The 19,446-nt window shown below is 31.8% G+C and overlaps 2 protein-coding genes across 2 annotated transcripts in view; both read right to left on the bottom strand.

Annotated features, from left to right (window-relative positions):
* LOC127708016 (polycystin-2-like) overlaps positions 1-19,446 on the bottom strand; it is a 109,184-nt gene that overhangs the window by 29,243 nt on the left and 60,495 nt on the right. The gene's annotated exons all lie outside the window — the stretch shown is intronic.
* The window catches only part of LOC127708012 (uncharacterized), a 63,862-nt gene that overhangs the window by 21,270 nt on the left and 23,146 nt on the right, over positions 1-19,446 (bottom strand). The window contains exons 3-11 of the mRNA XM_052212803.1: positions 19,028-19,192; positions 14,924-15,097; positions 12,313-14,044; positions 11,323-11,504; positions 9,086-9,259; positions 7,663-7,806; positions 6,743-6,867; positions 4,598-4,747; positions 3,953-4,117 (exon numbers count right to left, since the gene is read on the bottom strand). Coding sequence (XP_052068763.1) covers positions 3,953-4,117; positions 4,598-4,747; positions 6,743-6,867; positions 7,663-7,806; positions 9,086-9,259; positions 11,323-11,504; positions 12,313-14,044; positions 14,924-15,097; positions 19,028-19,192 — 3,011 coding nt within the window. The remainder of the gene's footprint in view (positions 1-3,952; positions 4,118-4,597; positions 4,748-6,742; positions 6,868-7,662; positions 7,807-9,085; positions 9,260-11,322; positions 11,505-12,312; positions 14,045-14,923; positions 15,098-19,027; positions 19,193-19,446) is intronic.

Consider the following 19,446-nt stretch of genomic DNA (forward strand, 5'->3'; position numbering starts at 1 on the left):
GATTGGATGTGAAATACCCGAACGTATAAGACGTCTGCATGTTGAGTTATATTTACGAATGATGTCCTTATACCGATGATAAAATTTAATAAATGTTTTGACTAGTTTATGATATCGAAAACCCTGGTGTAATAATTTTTCAGTAATACATAAATTTCTCTCGCTAAAATCTAATGCGTTGCTACATACACGAGCGAATCGTACAAGTTGAGATATATAAACACCAGAAGATGGTGACAAGGGAACGTCACCATCTAAAAATGAATAATTAACGATAGGAAATGAAAAATCTTCTCTTTTATCCTAAATGTTTGTATTAAGCTTCCCATTAATGATATAGATATCAAGATCGAGGAAAGGACAGTGGTCATTGTTAGTATTAGCTTTATTTAAAGAAAGTTCAACAGGATAAATTTCTTTTGTATACATACTGAAGTCGTCATTATTGAGAGCCAATATATCATCCAAATATCTAAAAGTATTGTTAATTTTTTGTATCAGATGTTGTTTCGATGGGTCTTTGCTGATTTGAGTCATAAATTGTAACTCATAACAATACAAAAACAGGTCTGCAATAAGTGGTGCACAGTTAGTCCCCATTGGAATTCTGATAACTTGACGATATACGGAATCTCCAAAGCGAACAAAAATGTTATCAAGTAAAAATGCAAGGGCAGATATAGTATCAAAGCATGTCCAATTGACATAGTTCTTTTGTTTGTTGCTACTAAAAAATGACCTAAAATAGTTTGAACATATGTATGTATTCGCATTCCGACTTTTTAAATGCCCATTTAATCAGGTGTGTGAATTTTTTCTTAATAAGAATATGAGGCAAAGTGGTGTATAGGGTAGAAAAATCAAAACTTTGAACAGATTCAAAATCACCAATATATGCATGCAATTTATCAAGTACTTCCAACGAGTTTTGGACACTCCAAAAGTAATTAATTCCACTATTTTCAAAGGCCTTATTTGAACAATTTATTATCAGGTTTTTTATTGTACCAAGTGTACTAGTAAGTAGAAAAGACAATTTAGTAGTGGAACAATGACTTGAAGACGAAATAAATCTATATTTGTAAGGTGATTTGTGTAGCTTCGGAAGCCAGTACATAGTTGGGACTTTCATTGTATTTGGTTCTGGTTGGATAGAAGTAGCTAATAGGTTATGTTTGTTACAGATATCGTTTTCTGAAAATGAAGTCAGTTGGAATTTTCGTGAATCCGTGATTTCCTTTTGCAGAACCTCAATGTAAAATTTACGTCAAACTATAATGATATTATTAGCAGCTTTATCGGCCGGGACAAAAACAAATTCCTTGGCTAGTTCTTTTAGTTTATGTTTGATACAAGAAATAGGATTTTTATGGTTGTTGTTAAGAGTAAAATGTTCTTTAAAATGTTGTATACGTATATCAACTATCTCCATTACTGAATTAAAAAAAGAGCCCAAAGATTTTTTGCCAGCTTTTTCCCGTTTTATCCATTTCAAACAGTAAGCACGAAGTGAGTCGTGGATGATATTACGACACTCATTCCAATTAATAATTGACGGGGGGAGGGGGGGGGGGGGTGGCGATATTTAGGTCCTTTACTGAGGAATGATTTTAACTCTCGGTCGCGAACGATGTTAAGGTCTCCTGTTATAACATGGGAAATGGGGCCATAAGTGTATTCGGAAATACTACAATTACATGAAGTAGGTGTATTTTCACTGATATTTACATCTTTACAGACTTGGCTATAATTAAACACAAATTTCCGGGTAGATTTCTTGTAAATATAACAAATAAGAGGAGTTCAGTATTATCAAAATATCCAGGAATTTGTTCTTCAACAGAATGGTCGTTTAAAATACCGGCAATATTTACAAAATCAAAACCTTTATTGACATACTTTATTTTACTGAAATGTTTTTATGATCTTCAGGGCGATCATTTTATTTTGAGAAACAGTTTAGAATAACAATATGCCATTATAATTTGAACGATTTCATACTTAGGACTGCAATATGAAATTGTGTTGCAATACTCTAAAATTTTATTTAATTTATTTATAGGTAAAGAACAGAGCTTTGTTAATAGATAATGTCTGCCGTTGTTTTTTGAAATAGCATTTAGATCCGAAATATTTGTATGGTTGGCCCGAAATTTTCTTTGATTGCGATTTTTTCTACGCCCATGAGAACGGTTTTTACGAACAGTTTTAGAAACTATATCCAAAATGTTAACAGAATCGGTTCTTGATATATTACCAATTCCCATGATATTATCATTAAGACCGAGAGGGTAGACTGTCTATAATATTTTAATCCAATTTAATTCGATTATTTTCCGTGATCGTACAAACTTTGAATGAGATTCACCAGGCTGCTTATTTACTACTTCTAAAGGTTGAACTGTTAAATATTTAATAGGATGATTGTGCTTTTTAAGATGTTGATAAATAATACTTTTGAATTTATTGGGTCTTTTAAAACGATACAGGTGTTCTTGCGTGCGTTTAGATAAATATCGTCCAGTTTCACCTACGTACTGAATACCGCATTCCGGTTTGTTTCATGTGAGTAAATAAATAATACTGTTTGTTTTTCAAGTTATATCAGTTTCAAAATTTAAAGAAAATGTGCGACCATTAAACGTAGACCTTACCGTATTGTTGGTGGAAAGACGGGGACATGTAAGTCATTTTTTGGCATGACAATTATCGATAGAAGGGTAACCACGATTTTTATTGTTAAAAATGTTAGCGATGGTAGTATTTTTAGATAAGCGATTTTGAAGATTGAGACGTGTAGATACCCTTTGAACGAGTTTAGTATTTAATATTTTTCCATTTCTAAGCTTCATATTTGTTTTTTGTAATGTGGATTTTATTAGAAAGGAGCAAAGACTGGCGTCCAGAATATGAAACAGCACACAATAAATTGAATTATGTAAATATGATAAAACTGTTCGGCTAAAGACGTCAAACGCTATCCGTCATAAATTACCCGAAAAATAAAACAAAAGATAGGGTATATCAAGGTAGCGACTGACGTCTGACTAAATAGAAGAATGGGGCTGAATGTTGAAATACTACTTTTTGATAAATATTCCTAAAGTAATGAACATAAAGAAGTTCTCGCTCGGACACACACTCCATAATCTAGTATAGTATAAGAGCATAAACCTGAAGCACGGGGAGGCACTCTACTGTCTCCACACGGCACTAAAGACAAACTCTATAAAAATCAAAATTGAGAATGGAAATGGGGAATGTGTCAAAGAGACAACAACCCGACCATAGAGCAGACAACAGCCGAAGGCCACCAATGGGTCTTAAATGCAGCGAGAAACTCCCGCACCCGGAAGCGTCCTTCAGCTGGTCCCTAAATAAATATGTATACTAGTTCAGTGATAATGGACGTCATATTAAACTCAAAACCATTTTTACAGTCATTAGATAAACATTTTCCGTTTGAAATAACACATTTTTTTAGCAGAATCTGTTATCCATTCTGAGCATCTGAGATCTTCTGTGTTTTCAGTAGGGTGTTAATTCCACTGTTTTTAGTTTCTTAGTACTATTTTGTCTTTCATTTGTTTGGTATTTCTTTTGCAACTGAGTTAATTTCTCTTCCACTAATGAGTACTAAATGACTCTTTGATATCTCCAACCAATGTTTCAATAGTTATCACACATAGTTTTCAAACGAATTTAATATATTCTACCTATTTTAATGCTAAAACACGTTATAAAAAATCTGTAAAATTGATCGGCTAATGAGAAGTTGTTTAAGGTTGATTTAACTCAGATTTTGTCATAAATCTTTAGACAATTAAGATTCTTAAAGAACGGTATCAGAAATCAAGTCATACCAAGAAGCATATTGAAATTTAAAGTTAAGTTATGATATTAAAACTTGATTTCAATAAAGTCAATGTTCTTTTCATATCAATAGGATTACCTCTATTATATCACTTTGTGTGATGACATCTCCATAATCAGGATGTTCATACATATTCCATAGTTCGTCAAATGTTTTTGTAACATTTGTACCATCAGACAGTATTTCTACACCAATATTCACCCATTGTGCAGGTTCAGTATCAAATAGTGTCGTAGTTGAATACTACAAAAACAAATAGTTATTTTAGAAACTAGCAATGTTTTTTAGATTTAGTATTTGTTCTCTTTATCTATTATACCTTTTGGATAGATATGTTGATGCTGTTGTATATAGATATAAGAAGATGGTATGAGTGCCAATGAGATAACTCTTCCTCCAAGTCATAATTTGTAAAAGTAAACCATTATAGGTCAAAGTACGGTCTTCGACATATATGCTTGTATATGTATTTTATTGGTTATCAGATTTGCATATAAATTTTGGCAACTTACTGTTTTATTTCGAGCGACAGGCGTACACAATTATAATTCTAGTATAAGTTGTTATACCACAAATTACACACGCATACATATCTGTCAATATCGAAATTCGAAGGAGACTGAAAGTAAAAGTACTTATGTTTTTGACAAAATTTCTCTGTAATCATTACATAAAATAAAAAAAAAGTTGTTTATTGACTTTGACGTTAGAAAACCAACATACCAAATCCGTCACTGGTGTTCCGGCAACTTCTGCATTCATGGCAACTTGTTTTGCATTCCTGGTTTTCCAGTAATAATCCACGCTTTCAGCAGAGGAATATAAGAATGACGATACACTATTTTGGTCTGATGTGGTATAATTTGGTAAAACCTAAAACGCGCATTAAAAGTGTTGATATGTATAGTTTTGTAAATTATTCAATTATAAAACGAAATTGGTTTTACGCTAGATAATTTTAAAACAATGATCAAATTTTGTGGTAAGGTTATAGATAAAAAAGATGTAGTATGAATGCCAATGAGACAACTCTCCATCCAAGTCATACTTTGTTAAAGTAAACCATTATAAGTCAAAGTACGGCCTTCCACACAGAGCCTTATGTTTATTTTCCGATTATTAAAATATTTGTGTTTTTTAAAAGTTAATATGCATTAGATAATTTATGAGAAGTAATGGACTCGTAAAAGATAATCAACGAACGACATTTGTATTAAGTTGCTTTCCGTTTACCTTGGAGTGCAGTGTTTTTGTAATTTTACTTTACTTTTCACAGTCGTATATTGTTTATATGAAACACTATATATTGTAATATGAATTCATAAACTAATTCAAGGTCTTATAAATCCGAATAATTAGACTGAGTGAATAATAATAGGGACTCGCATTCTGATATCCGCTACATTTCACTGTATGTAGTTTATAGTACTTCAGTTTTATTAATCCGTACAGGTATATAAATGATCTTATCAAACGTAAGGAATGAAATAATGTATCCAAGTTATTCAAAGACAACAGATCTTTGTTACATAATTACCAAAAGAACAGGTGCACGACTAATGACATTTTTTGTCTCAAACTAAAATCTGATTTGACCTGCATTTTTTTTTACATAAAGCAGGATGGTATATTAGAAAAACACGAACAAAGCAGCAAGTAAACGACATTTATCTGTTCAATAATAAAACAATTGTATTTCAAAAGAGGGGCGAAAGATACCAGAGGGACAGTCAAACTCATAGATCGAATAAATTTACAACGCCATGGCTTAAAAAGAAAAAGACAAACAGACAAATTACAGTACACAATACACAACACATAAAACTAAAGACTAAGCAACACGAACTCCACCAAAACCTGGGGGTGATCTCAGGTGCTCCGGAAGGGTAAACAGATCCTGCTCCACATGTGGAACCCGTCGTGTTGTTCATGTTATTATAAACCTGGTAAATAGTCTAATTCGGTAGGTCACATTCGTGAAAACAAATCTGGGGAAGGGGATTGTAGTTACGACATAAGGAACATATCTGATTTCATCTGAGAAACGGTTATTCCATAACGGTCAATCAACTCAAGACATTAAAAATGAAAATCTTTATCATAATAAGACAATAATAATTTTGTGTATATAAAAATGAAAAAAGAGTTGCCATTTTAAATCTTTAATTGCAGATAATTTTAGATTTCAAGTTGTTTTGCATATTTTATGTATTCGATTGATTTATCATAGTTTTGAATTGTAATTGTCATATATACATTAATGTAAGATATATTTTCTTTTATTTATAAAGACATTTAACGATGATAGACGTTTATCTAATACATTCCAATAATTATACAGTTTTATATATGTTTGTTTTGTTCACATATCTTTGTAAATATAATTGAATTTTATGCGTCTGTCATACAAGTGAGAGGTTAAGCTAGCTATAAAACCAGGTTTAATACACCATGTTTTACATAAGGAAACGCCTGTACCAAGTTAGGAAAATGACAGTTGTTATCCATTCGTTTGATCTGTTTGAGCTTTTGATTTTGCCGTTTGAAAAGGGACTTTCCGTTTTGAATTTTCCTCGGATTGAATTATTTTTGTTAGTTTACTTTTTGTACAACTAATAAAGATACCATATGTTTTCTGTTTTCTGTTTAAACGTAAATCTCCTTTTTATATATTTGTGCTCATATTGGTTTTATTTATTTTGTTGATTGTTATTTTTGCATACCTGTTTTTTTCTTAACATCAGTATCCTTATAAATATATATATCTGTCGGATTATTTCTTACGTGTTATACATAAATATGAGGGTTATATCTTATTATTTGTAACATGCGCTTCCGTGTTTTTGTTTTTGTTTATTGCGTCCTTACCTGTCCAATATGTTTGGTACATTCTTTATAATCGATAAAAATATCGAAGATCTGTATCTTTATTGTAACATTATAACCATTTGTATCGATACCAGGCTTTACTTTGATGTAGTTCTCTGCCTCTGCTATAATCAAATATTCGAATAGGTTAGCCCTTAGTTAAAGATGGGTTTTGCATGTTCTCATAATGTTCGGCTAGTTAAAAGAAAAGAATGACAAATTGAAAATATAAAGAAAAGAAGCCACCAGAATTTAACTCATTTGTCCCACAAAAACATTTTTATAAAACGATGATTTACATATTTATCTTCAAATCTTGAGATGTAAATTTGATACCTCATATTTATAAGATTGCATGTGTTTGTCTGTCTGTTAAAGTGTTTGTATATAGCGTATCACCTATACAATAGAGTTGTTGTTTTAGTTCTGGTTATTTAAGTATGTTGTTACTCAAATGTCAGAGTAGGGAGTTAATTTGGTGGCAATAAATTTGACTATATCAATCACACAATTTACAGTCGCTTTGAAAATTAAATTCTAATTTATTTCTAAGCATTGGAATGTTTCTGATATCCCATATTGTGAACATGAGATTTTGTAAGTTGATATCGTTTTAGGCTTCATTTTTTTGTTCCTCGTTCTTTAATTATTCTGTATTTGCCGTTTTATTGTTTGTAAATGTGTTATCTGTCTCGATTAGTTACGAATTTCTTATTAGTAGCTCACACAGTGTTTTGTTTTTAATTGTTAAACTCGATTGAAATCAATTCACCACCCTATCTGAAAAAATAAATCTAAATTTGATTTGTCTAAAATAAGGCAAATATATTCTTATATATGGAAAGATATTTAGAACCTTAATACTTAAAACATAATCAACATAATGACATTATTCCAAACGTAATGTATATGTAACGTACAACCGTAATATAGAAGTGTTTCCTTTCCTTCAGAATTCGTCTGAACTATTCGATAAATAAGCTGTTCTTTCCAGTCATAACTGGTATCAGTTGAGGTTCGAAACCCTTCGTCATTCCATCCATTGGTTGTTACTTTCTTTTCCCCTAAAACGTAATGGATTTTCAGTAATGGTGTTAGTTAAAATGAATATGGTATTTCGTTATAAAATTCAGTAAAAAGTTTTATTAATCAAATGTCACATCACTTATTATCACTATATGATTGGGTGGTCTCGAGGTAGAGTGCTCACGGCCTCTAGTACAGAGAGTCGTAGTCCACATCCTCAATTGGGTCAAACCAAATACTTGAAAATGATATTTGCTTCTTCTTCTGATGCACGGGCATTTTGAACCAATACTTGTTGTAAACTAGGACGTATATAATCCGGCTGTACATGTTGGTCTAGTACAAACAAGGGTTCATATTTAGGTGACACCAACATGTTTACGTTCTAGATATGCATTAAACTTGCAAAGGGATGATAAAAAGCATTGTACCATGTATCCAGGTAAAGTTACAAGGACATTGAAAAACACAAAAGTAGTATGCATTGATATTTGACCTGTTTCAATTTTGAACAATTGATTGAAATTAAGTATTTGTTCTGATTTGAAGAACAGGGGACCATAGAATTAAAGGTGTAAAAACTATAGTCTAAGATTAATAAAATGTATGCAAAAAAACAAACAAACAAAAAACGGATTTTTTACCAAACGAAGCCGCACCACAAAATACTTTTCGGGGTATGCTAAATAATGGAAAACGACTCTCACTTCGTACCCTGCAAATTTACCTATATAGTAGTATGTAAAAATGTCTCAGCATAAAAAAAAAACTAAAAATTATACATATTCAATTTACGACAAGAGCAGATGAATTGAGGAAAGGGGTACCATTACGAAGTTCGAAGTAAGAAGCTCCTGTATAAAACCCGTCTTTTTAGAAGAAAAAAAAAAGAACAATTAGACAAGAATAATTTCACAATGGGTTTCCATTAGAATGCCTATTTGTTGTTTGAAAAAGTTCCTCTAACGTTACAAATATGTTGTTAATAAAAACATAATGCATCTTGATAAAAAAAGGTGTCAATATAAAATGTATGAAGAATCTAGAGAGAATCATTTCTCGCCAAACTTTAAATAGCTTATACATCGAACACAAGAACACTGACCCTTCCATGTTTTAAACCTTTCTAGTTCCTTTATTAATATACTTTAAATTTCTAACAGCATTTAAAGAGCATGTTATTTTGAGATTAGAAAAAAACCCACAAGAGCATTAGAAATAATAAATGAAGATGATGTAGTGACACGTCTGCCAAAAATTAAAGTAAAGAAAAACAATGCATTCTGTCAGCAACAAAGTCCATCTCAGCCAACTTACCCCAGATTGCATCCTCAATCTCACAAGATCCTCCATACGGTAGTATGTTTGTATTGACGGTCCAAATACTTATGCTCGTCTCTCCTGTTGCAAGCTGCATATGAGCCTCTATAAGGTATCCAGCACTCGCATTTAAAACGTTGGCTTGCATAACAAATGCATTAGTATCCGATTCTGCGAATGCAATGAAATAAATCATATAAATTTGATAAATTAACGATAGATTTATGAATGATTTGTTTATAAGAATTATATATAAACATCGTCATGAATTTCACGTTATTGGTAGTATATCTGTTAGACTTAGATCGACACCAGGTCTATAATCGACGTACATTGCTCAAATCGACGTCCAGATATAACGTCACGTTCTCAAATATCGACGTCTAATGTAAAAGAGGGGCGAAAGATACCAGAGGGACATTCATCAATCGAAAATAAACTAACAACGCCATGGCTAAAAAAGAAAAAGACAAACAGATACATAATAGTACAAAAGACACACCACAAAACTAAGCAACACGAACATAACTCAAACCCTTGGGGCAATCCCAGGTGCTCATGAGGATTAAGCAGACCCTACTCCACATGTGGCACCTGCCGTGTTGCTCATGTTATTACAATCCCAGTAATTAGTCTTATTCGGTAGGTTACATTCGTGAAAAGGGAACGGATTGTAGTTACGACATAAGGAACATATCTGATATCATCTGTGAAACGGAAATTTAATTACGGTCAACCACCTCAAGTTGAAGACCATTGAGGTCAACCACCTCATGATGGCGTCCGTAAAATTACGAAGGAATGATTACAACTTCACCATTTGGAACTCTTGTTTTAATAGCTTCCTTGTGAGCAGCAACCCTCTATCGAGGAAATCATGATAGGAAATACAAGCCCGGGAATATCGTATTAATTGGGAGATATATAATATGTATGCAGGCGCTGCTGGAATGTTGCTACATAGAAATGGAAAGTTCACAATTGGGAAGCTAAAATCATCTGTTTTGTCGCGTAAAGTTTTGTTTTTAACTGACCCTCATTGTCAATTTGTTTATATACGTAAAGATATGAGGCAGACTTATCTGTAGTTCGATGGGATAGATGCGTTCAACATAGTCACAACATTTTGAATTATTTAGTAAGAGAACATCATCTATATAGCGGAAATTAAAGTTTAAGAATATTGCTAAATTCTTTTCTTTCTATCTATGAAGTTCCTGTATGAAGTCGGCCAACTTAATGAATCACAAAAACGACGTCCGATTGATGAGGAGACTCTCATCGCAATGTCTAATTTCAAGCAATCATTTATGTTCTAAATTATGAATAAATTCTTTCATGCTTATTTTAACAAGGGAAGGCATTATGTTTGTCAATATCGTTATACCGAATGTAAGCGAAGTGTAAACTGTTGACAAATATAATGCCTACCCATGTTAAAATGAGAAGTAAGCATGGACTAATGTCAAGTTATTATAAATATTTGAAGAAATGGAACAAAACATCTGTTATTCAATTTTTCAAGAATGTGAATTTAAGCATGGATGGAATTTGGATACTCCTCATAATGGAATCCTGGATCGCCGATTAAAAAGTAACAAAAGAAAAATGACGTCGACTAGAGGAGCATACAATTGACCTTCGATTTGGAATGTTATTTTATTGTGACGTCAGATTTGAACGTCAATTTTAGAAACGGACGTCGATTAGAGACTGGATGTCGATCTGAGTCTTAAATATATCTAATTAAGCATAGAGTTATGCTGAAAAAAAAGAATAGATAAAATACCGAATTCCATGGAAATTCAAAACGGAAAGTCCTGATCAAATTGAAAAAATCAGAAGCTCAAACACACCAAAAAAAATTGAAACAACTAGCATACACTTGACTTGGTACAGGCTTGTCGATAAAATATTGGAACTGGAGGATTAAACCTGGTTTTATAGCTAGGTAAACCTCTCACTTGTATGACAGTTGCATAAAATTCCATTATTTTCACAACAATATGTGAACAAAACAAACAGACATAATAGGTAAAATTGTCAAAAATGTATTCAAAGTGTTATGTAGATGTGACCTCCGACGTCTTTTATCAAAAGATTAACATACGAGAAGTGACTTCCCGACAGATGTTATCAAATATTATTTTTCAAATAGTGACTGACTGACAAATTTAATCAAAGTTAAATCCTGAATGCTATGTATAAATAAATTTGTTTGCTTATATCATTACCAGATAGCATCCAAGATTGCCAGTAATCATTTGTTGTTGATATTCTACTGAAGATATCAAAATCTTTGACTTTCCACCAAAATTTAAATCTTTTTTGCTGTTCAAACGTACAAAAGGGACATGTAGCCTTTAACGACATAATAGAAGTCAAAGCAGTCTTCTTCATGCAATTCAACCTGCATCTACAAAAGAGTACATTTTGAAGTCCGGGAGAGAAGCATTAGGTAAGAATTCTATGCATCAGTTCGGGATTGGTAATTTTTAGATCATGTTTGATTGATCAGCTATTTAACTACTGATTTATGTTTTGAAATTTCAAATATTTTTGCCTCGAGCATCATTGAAGAGACATTACTTGTTGGAATGCGCACCAAGCGCAATAAAATTGGTACTGATTTTGTTATAAACCTGCACCGGCAAGTTTAACATGAAGCTATATTCTAATTTTAAACTGTTACATAATAAAGACCATCTTTGCACACAAGTACTGTACTTAGAATACTAATAGAAGAACAAAAAAAAAACCCTCCTGTTCTTTTGGTATCATGTATCAATACATAAATTATGAAGTCTTATTTGGATTAACGTAAAAGGCGCAAAATTCCAAAAGCAAGTGATGTAAAGTACGTAAATAGTTATCAATGGTACCAGGATTATAACCCAATACGCCAGACGCGCGTTTTGTCAACATAAGACTCATCAGTGACGCTCAGATCAAAAAAGTTTTTAAGCCAAACAAGTACAAAGTTGAAGAGCATTGAGGACCCAAAATTCCAAAAAGTTGTGCCAAACAAATTAGTAAAGAGCAATTTGGACAAAAGGAACATAAAAGAATAGCCAAAGTCATCACTTGGCTTGAGGGATTTTATTTTATCAAAACTACTGGGATATATATATATATATAAGCACATTCAGACGCACTTTGTTTCTTCTGTAAGATAAGATCGTTATTTCTGGCACTAATTGTTTTAAAGCGAACTGAACACTTACTCTATTTCCAGTAGTGGAGGATTTCCCAGAACTGACTGCGCATGTTGTATAAAATAACTAACAGACTCCTCAAATTCTACTCTTAAATACACTAAAAATCCCTTTCCCTCTAAGACATCTTGAAAGGTAACATTCAGACTTCCGGTTCCATCTTCGATTCCGTTGAACAATTTACAAGCACTAGAGGGGACCAGATCATCCCCTAGCCAGTCCAAGTAATCTATTTCTTGATTTTTCATTTTATGCCAATCTAATGAGTTAATCTTAGCAAATCCGTTAAAGATGTTTATAAGATAATTCATCAAGCATTGTCCAGAGTCATCAATAATAAGTTTCAAATATCCATCAATTCCTATTACATCTACCAACTCTGTGGCATTTGTTATGTAAGGCTGGACATGTTTAAAGCTATCCAACAAATCTCGCAGTTCGTATGCAAATTGTTTCGATACATTTGCGTTTTTTAGCCATTCTAGTAGATTATCAAAAAATGTAGCATTAGCACTTGCAGGCAACCCAGAAAGTTCACGCAGTTTATACAAACTATCAAGAGTCAATGAGCTATCTGATAACCTTTCAAAAAAGTCGTCTGTATCCCGCAGAAATGCTTCAGATTCTTCATTATATAAATCATGCAGGAATTCTAACATTTCGTTTAAAACAAGTGTGTTATTTCCTGGAATAGGTAGGATATACTCTAAGTCTTCCAATTCGGATTTAGGATTTAACTCCATTTCAGACATAAATTCAATTTCAAAAAATCGCGTCAGAGCTATCAGATCATAAGGAGTCGCTGTCGTAGCTGCCTCCTCTGTTGTTGTCATTGCTTCAATTGTTGTCCAATTACTCCAGGTACTAACACTATTCTCTCCTTGATTTACCGTCGTTTCTATTGTTGTCATTACTGATGTTGTAACTTGGCTCCCATTCCATGTACTGTATATTGATGTCGATGAAATATTATCGAATGCTTCTGTTGTTTCGTCATTCTGTTCTTTGGTGCGAGGATATTTATAAAGTTCAGTCATGACGTAAAACTCACTTCCTTTCATGCATGTGGAATTAGAATTTTGTAGGTTATTTACAACGGTGTAAAGTGTAGACTCATTGATGAACGCGAGTTTGTTTTCTATATATGGAACAAAGTTAGTTTCGTACCATTTCTTTTTATAGTCACTTTTATCCTTAAAAGCTAATACTGGTGCAATATTAAATTGCAGTAGATTATAGATATTATTTGTAACAAAATTAAGACATTTCCAAGAAAAAATAAGACCAGAAGGATCATCGGGGCCTTTAGTTATACTATACGACACAGAACGAGCGTCAAATTCTGAGAGTCCTTGTCCAATAGTCCTTCCAGCTCCACCTTTTATAAATGCATGTGGTGGTGGTTGTTCTATTTTCACAAACATTGATTCTTCCATCCAGTCTGTCATGCTTGCAGGATATCCTATTCTTGCATACAAACGATAATATCCTATTTCATGTTGCCCTGGGTTAAACTTGAACTTCACACTGTATTCCTTCCCTCCGACCTGCACTTCTGTATTATCAGTTATGTTTGTTATCTTGTATAATGCAAAATAAGTGTGAATTATAGTTGCCGTTGTACAATTGTTTTTCGTCAGAAGATATATATCTACTTGTGCTGAGGTATAAATTGACATAGCATTTTCTATTTTGAGAAATTTGTCGCTAAAGATTTGGTATGTAAGACATGGAGGCACAACTGCAAAATACAGCAAAGTATAACATTAAAAGGTATCGAAAACAAAAATATGCAATGGAGAATAGAAATTTTGGAAAACAATAAATTAAAGTATCGATCTCAAAAATAAATTACAGAGAGAGATAGAGAGACGATTTATATTTACTGTCCTTCAATCACAATCGACTCACCTTGTAAAAAAACATATTTAGTTTTTTTTTTCGTCCTGAATCCACATGACATATCTGCCACTTTGTGTTAATAACATAAAACAGACAAATAACAATCGAAGGCGTTCGTCGAAGTTCAGGTAGTATTATTTGTCCAGTACGATAACAACGTACGGAATTGTTTAGTCTTTTTTTTTTATCGGGATGAACAATATTGCCAAATGGTTGTTCCCTCAAAGAGAATTTCAAATCAATATTTTTTAGACAAAAATAAATTGCGAAATTGTTCTATATAAATGGACTACTCATGGCTTGAGATATTGATTGGTTAATAGATTATGGATGAATCATGAAAAACAGGCGATGCACAACCTCTTTAATAATTCAGTTTTGATTCATAGTGGTGTTGTCACTCCCTTAGTTTTTGTTTGGTTTTAGTCTAAAAAATAATTCTGAATGAATTTATCACATTTGAACATGTCTCAAATTTTCATCACATTATATCTTCAATAAATTATATTCTTAACCATACTGTACTCGTAAAAATCGCATTTACTACGATTTAACTAGGTATTTGTTATAAAACTATACAAATATAACACTTGTCTATTTTTTTAATATGTTTCAGGAACATTCGGTATAGGCAAATAGTCAGCTGTAATCAAGCAATATTAATTAACATAGAACCTCATTTTGAGTTAAATATCTAAAAAGTTCTAGTATTCCTCACCTCTGCAATTTCCTTCAGTCTGATTTTCTCCTTTGCAATAATCGCCTCCACAAATATTAACTGGACTGTCACAATTTCGTGAGCGTAGATAAATACCAGTTCCGTAAATGCCAGAGTTAGGTTTTGTGCAGTTCCCCCAAGCTCCCCATTCTCCCCATTGTCCTGTCACAGGTTCTAGTGAAAAAACATAAAATGCATTTAACATTTTACTTCTTTGTATGGTCAATTATTTTGTTTCTTAGCGGTAAATGTCGAATTTACTTTATATAAAAACGGTGTTTTCAAATTGGATTATGTTTTTTTTTAAAATGTACATGTTCTGATGTCTCATGTAGTTTGTGATTACTTAGAATTGTTAATGAGACCTACATTATCCGCTAATATACGATGTTTTGAATTGGGAATATATGTGAAATTTGTAGAAAAGTCATATCTTTTAAATAAAATTGTAAGATGAAAGAGTCTTATATTTAATGTACTCTTAAATATCTTTGAAGCTGTTTAGTATCCATATCTGATTCATGGCACCTTTAGAATATGTAGTTTCACTATTACGTAGAAGCCCGGCTTTGATTTCGGATAACATGTATGGTAATAATTTAAAAGGTGGTTTATGGAGCACTAGGCAGACACAGCAATATAACGTTGTTTGTAATGACCCTTGTGTATTTTAGGTATTTATACAGTGAAGGAAGATCCAGTTATTCATCTATGGTTGAAATTCAAAGGAAACATAAAACAGACCTAAGATTATCCAGGATGTCCTCCTTGGTAACTTGGTAAGTGTCGAGGGAGTATATGTTGAAAAAAACAATTATTTTCGAGGAATAATTTGATTAAGAGTGATCTGATTTGAATAAATGATAATTAAGATCATACAATGTCGTTATCAGAAATCTAAATTCTAAACAAATTTATATTCAAAATAAACTGAATCGCTGAATTGATAAATTAAAAACAATCTCCTCTAGAATCCAATTTGTTCAAAAAGAAAATTCGATTAAAAGTACAGTTTTTTTTTTCTTTTGATAAATAAGATTAATCGGAAATAAACTTATACTGAGAATTCATTATTAACAAATACAATATTATGACTAGTATGAACATAGATCAATCAATAGGGATAAATAGATGACTTAGTATCCTAGAAATACAGGAAAATTTACATATGGATTCATTTAACATTTTTTATTTGGAAAATCAGACTTAAAATCAATTAAAAATATTTAGATGTGAAATTATTAATATATAATGCTCCAACGAAAAAGCTTGTATTGCAATGCAAAATAACAAAGGCTGATCAGTATACGTTTTGTGATTAAGAAGAAAAGTATTTACATTATTATCTATATTATTCATATTTGACCAGATTTTGTCAAGAAACTTATGATCTGTTCATCAGAAGTTGAATATTTATTTTTATTTAATTACAATATTTTATACTATATCTGTAATTACATTGTTATCTACAAGTCATATTATGTATCAGAGCAGAGCACACACATCATTTTTGTCTGCAGTATTTTCGAAGAGGAATTTAATAAGAGTAAATACAAATTGATATAAATCAGTATGTCCAATTTTATTTTCAATTAAAAAAATTATTGACAATTAACAAATAGTCTTATTATAGGACACTTATACATTTGTATAAGTTTAAAAGTTGTCTCAGCTGATTATTTTCCTTTATAATCAGAGTAGTTTAACATGATACATCAAGATAAACTATGACTCTTAGACAACTTTGTAACTAGCAATTAGATATCAGAAGATGTGGTATGAGTACCAATGAGACAACTCTCAATCCAAGTCACAATTTGTAAAAGTAAACCATTATAGGTCAAAGTACGGTTTTCAACACAGAATCTAGGCTCACACCGAACAGTAAACTATTAAGAGAAAACGACAACCACTGAACATCAGGTTCCTTTGATAAATAAATCATATCGCATATTCCTATGATTTTAATTCATTTATGATTTGCACCACGTTACTTCTGCCCTTTTGATGAAATCGTCATTTTTAAAAAGAATTTGGGCGAACACTTTAGAAAGCATGTAAAATAATAGTTATTCAACCTGAACATTCAACTTGCAAGGTGTCTCCCTATATGTGGACCAAACATGAATCTCATCTAAATACCATAATCTATGACAAACGAGACGATTGTAATTCTGAAATTATCAATTTCAACCACCTTAGTAGCTAAAGAGGGACGAAAGATACCAGAGGGACAGTCAAACTCATAGATCGAAAACAAACTGAAAACGCCATGGCCAAAAATAAAAAGACAGACAAATAATAGTACAGATGACACAACATAGAAAACTAAAGACTAAGCAACACGAACCCCACCAAAAACTGGGGGTGATCTCAGGTGCTCCGGAAGGGTAAGCAGATCCTGCTCCACATGTAGCAATATACCAACTGCATCTAATATGTGATCTGATGACAATAAAAATTTAACCAGGAATCTTGAGAACTCACGCGTTGAATAAAAATGGTATATCTTTTAGGTGCGTTCGACGAGTTGCATACGTATCAGGCATTGGGCGAATTACATTGCAATGTAATGCATTATATTACAATTACTTTGACCAAACCATGCATTATATTACAATTAAAATTACATGCATTTATCAAAGTAATGCATTATATTACAATTACTTTTGCAAAGTAATGCCTTGAATTACACATTACATTTTGAAAAACAACTAGAAGTCACAAAAGATTCTAGCATATGCAGTAACTGTTCCATAAATTGAATATAAGTATACATGTAAAAAGTCTATTTAATTCGACTTTAATTTAAAATTTTAATTATTTTAACTTAATGTTGACTTTACTTTTATAAATATACTTTTTGTTGTTTTTTTTTTAATTTTAAACGAAATGTTTAATTACTGTGAATTACTTCCCTAATTATAAAATAAACATAGACCTTAATTAATGAACAATTGTCTAAATGGTGAAAATATTGATTGTAAAACAAACTAATTAGTGTTTTATAACAAAGTTTAATTATCTTTTATGTAAGCAAGACAAGATAGTCTTTGATCTTATGACAACAATATAGTTATGCTTTTCAAATATCAATCTTTTTATGCAGGAAAATGTAAGGAAATAAGATGAAATAAAGAATATATTCTAATGATTAACATAGTCTTAGTTAATCAAGAAATCTTAATTTTGGTTTAGTTAAAACTCCAACAATATGTTAAAGATGTAGTATGTGAAAAAAAGTAATGACATGTAATGCCATGTAATGCATGAAATTACACAACTTTTTGCTAAAGTAATACATTATATTACAATTACATGTAATGCACAAATTGCTGCATTACACATTACATGCAATTACTTGGGAAAATGCAATGCATTACCATGCATTACAATTACAAATTTGCATTACCCCATGCCTGATACGTATGTCATTTTATTTGTAATAACTCATGGGAACGTTAGATCCGCTGATACATTTATCTTTTTGACAGTGTATGTTTTCCGTTCCACAAATAACTTTCTGAAAGAAAACTTCATCAACGAGCTGTTATGTGACCTAATGCTGGTACAGTTAAGAAAAGGACATTGGAAAGGATTACTATTTCCTGTTACTTGTTCCTACCGTTATTTGACAATTCTACTGTATTTTTCTAAGCTATCATCATTCATGACAGCTGATACACATATAAATAAACCTTTGTCATGTTTACTATGTACCTCTTCTAAATATTCTACAGTCATGAAACGTATAACTTACTTATTCTTTTCTTGTGTATCTCGATTAAATTCTTTACAGTAATACCTTTTTTTACCACAACCTTTTTGTTTTCATTTAAAATACGAAAAGGTTGTGGTAAACTATCTAATCACATTGCATCGGCACCTCCATGATTTATTACATAACTCTCTTAAACTCACCGTTATTAATACAAGACTTCTTCATTTTATATGATTCATGTTAACACATTTTCAGGGTTAATATTTGCCGGATTTAGAAAACCTTAACACATCTATGTTTCTGTTAATCTGGTATATCCCTATAGCATTGTGGATAAAGGTTTTCTATACCAAAAGACAGTTCTGATTTCTATAAATACTTACTGCATTTTTTGTAGAGTGTATCTACTCCAAGATTACTTTTACAATCTATGCCGCCATTGCATGGTGTGGGTTCATAACACTTTCGACTTCTAGTTGTTTCTCCTTCGCATATTTGTGAGCAATCATCCCATTCACTCCATAGTGTGTAACCTCCATCAACTTTATCTAATTAATGAATCATACTAATTATTAATTTTGTAAATAGCATCACCCCTAATTCTATTATATTCAGGATAATAATATAAGTATTACTGACGTACGTATTGGTATAATATATATATACATTAGACGTCTACGGAATTACAAAAACTGTTTTAATGGAGAAAACTTTTATTACCCGACATATACGACATATCATGTTTCAATTGCGTAAAATGGGAGACATCTCTCACTTTACCCAATTGATAACGTCGTGTTCT

This window comes from Mytilus californianus, unplaced genomic scaffold (assembly GCF_021869535.1).
Source record: "Mytilus californianus isolate M0D057914Y unplaced genomic scaffold, xbMytCali1.0.p SCAF_7, whole genome shotgun sequence".
In the NCBI taxonomy this organism is placed as follows: Eukaryota; Metazoa; Mollusca; class Bivalvia; order Mytilida; family Mytilidae; genus Mytilus; species Mytilus californianus.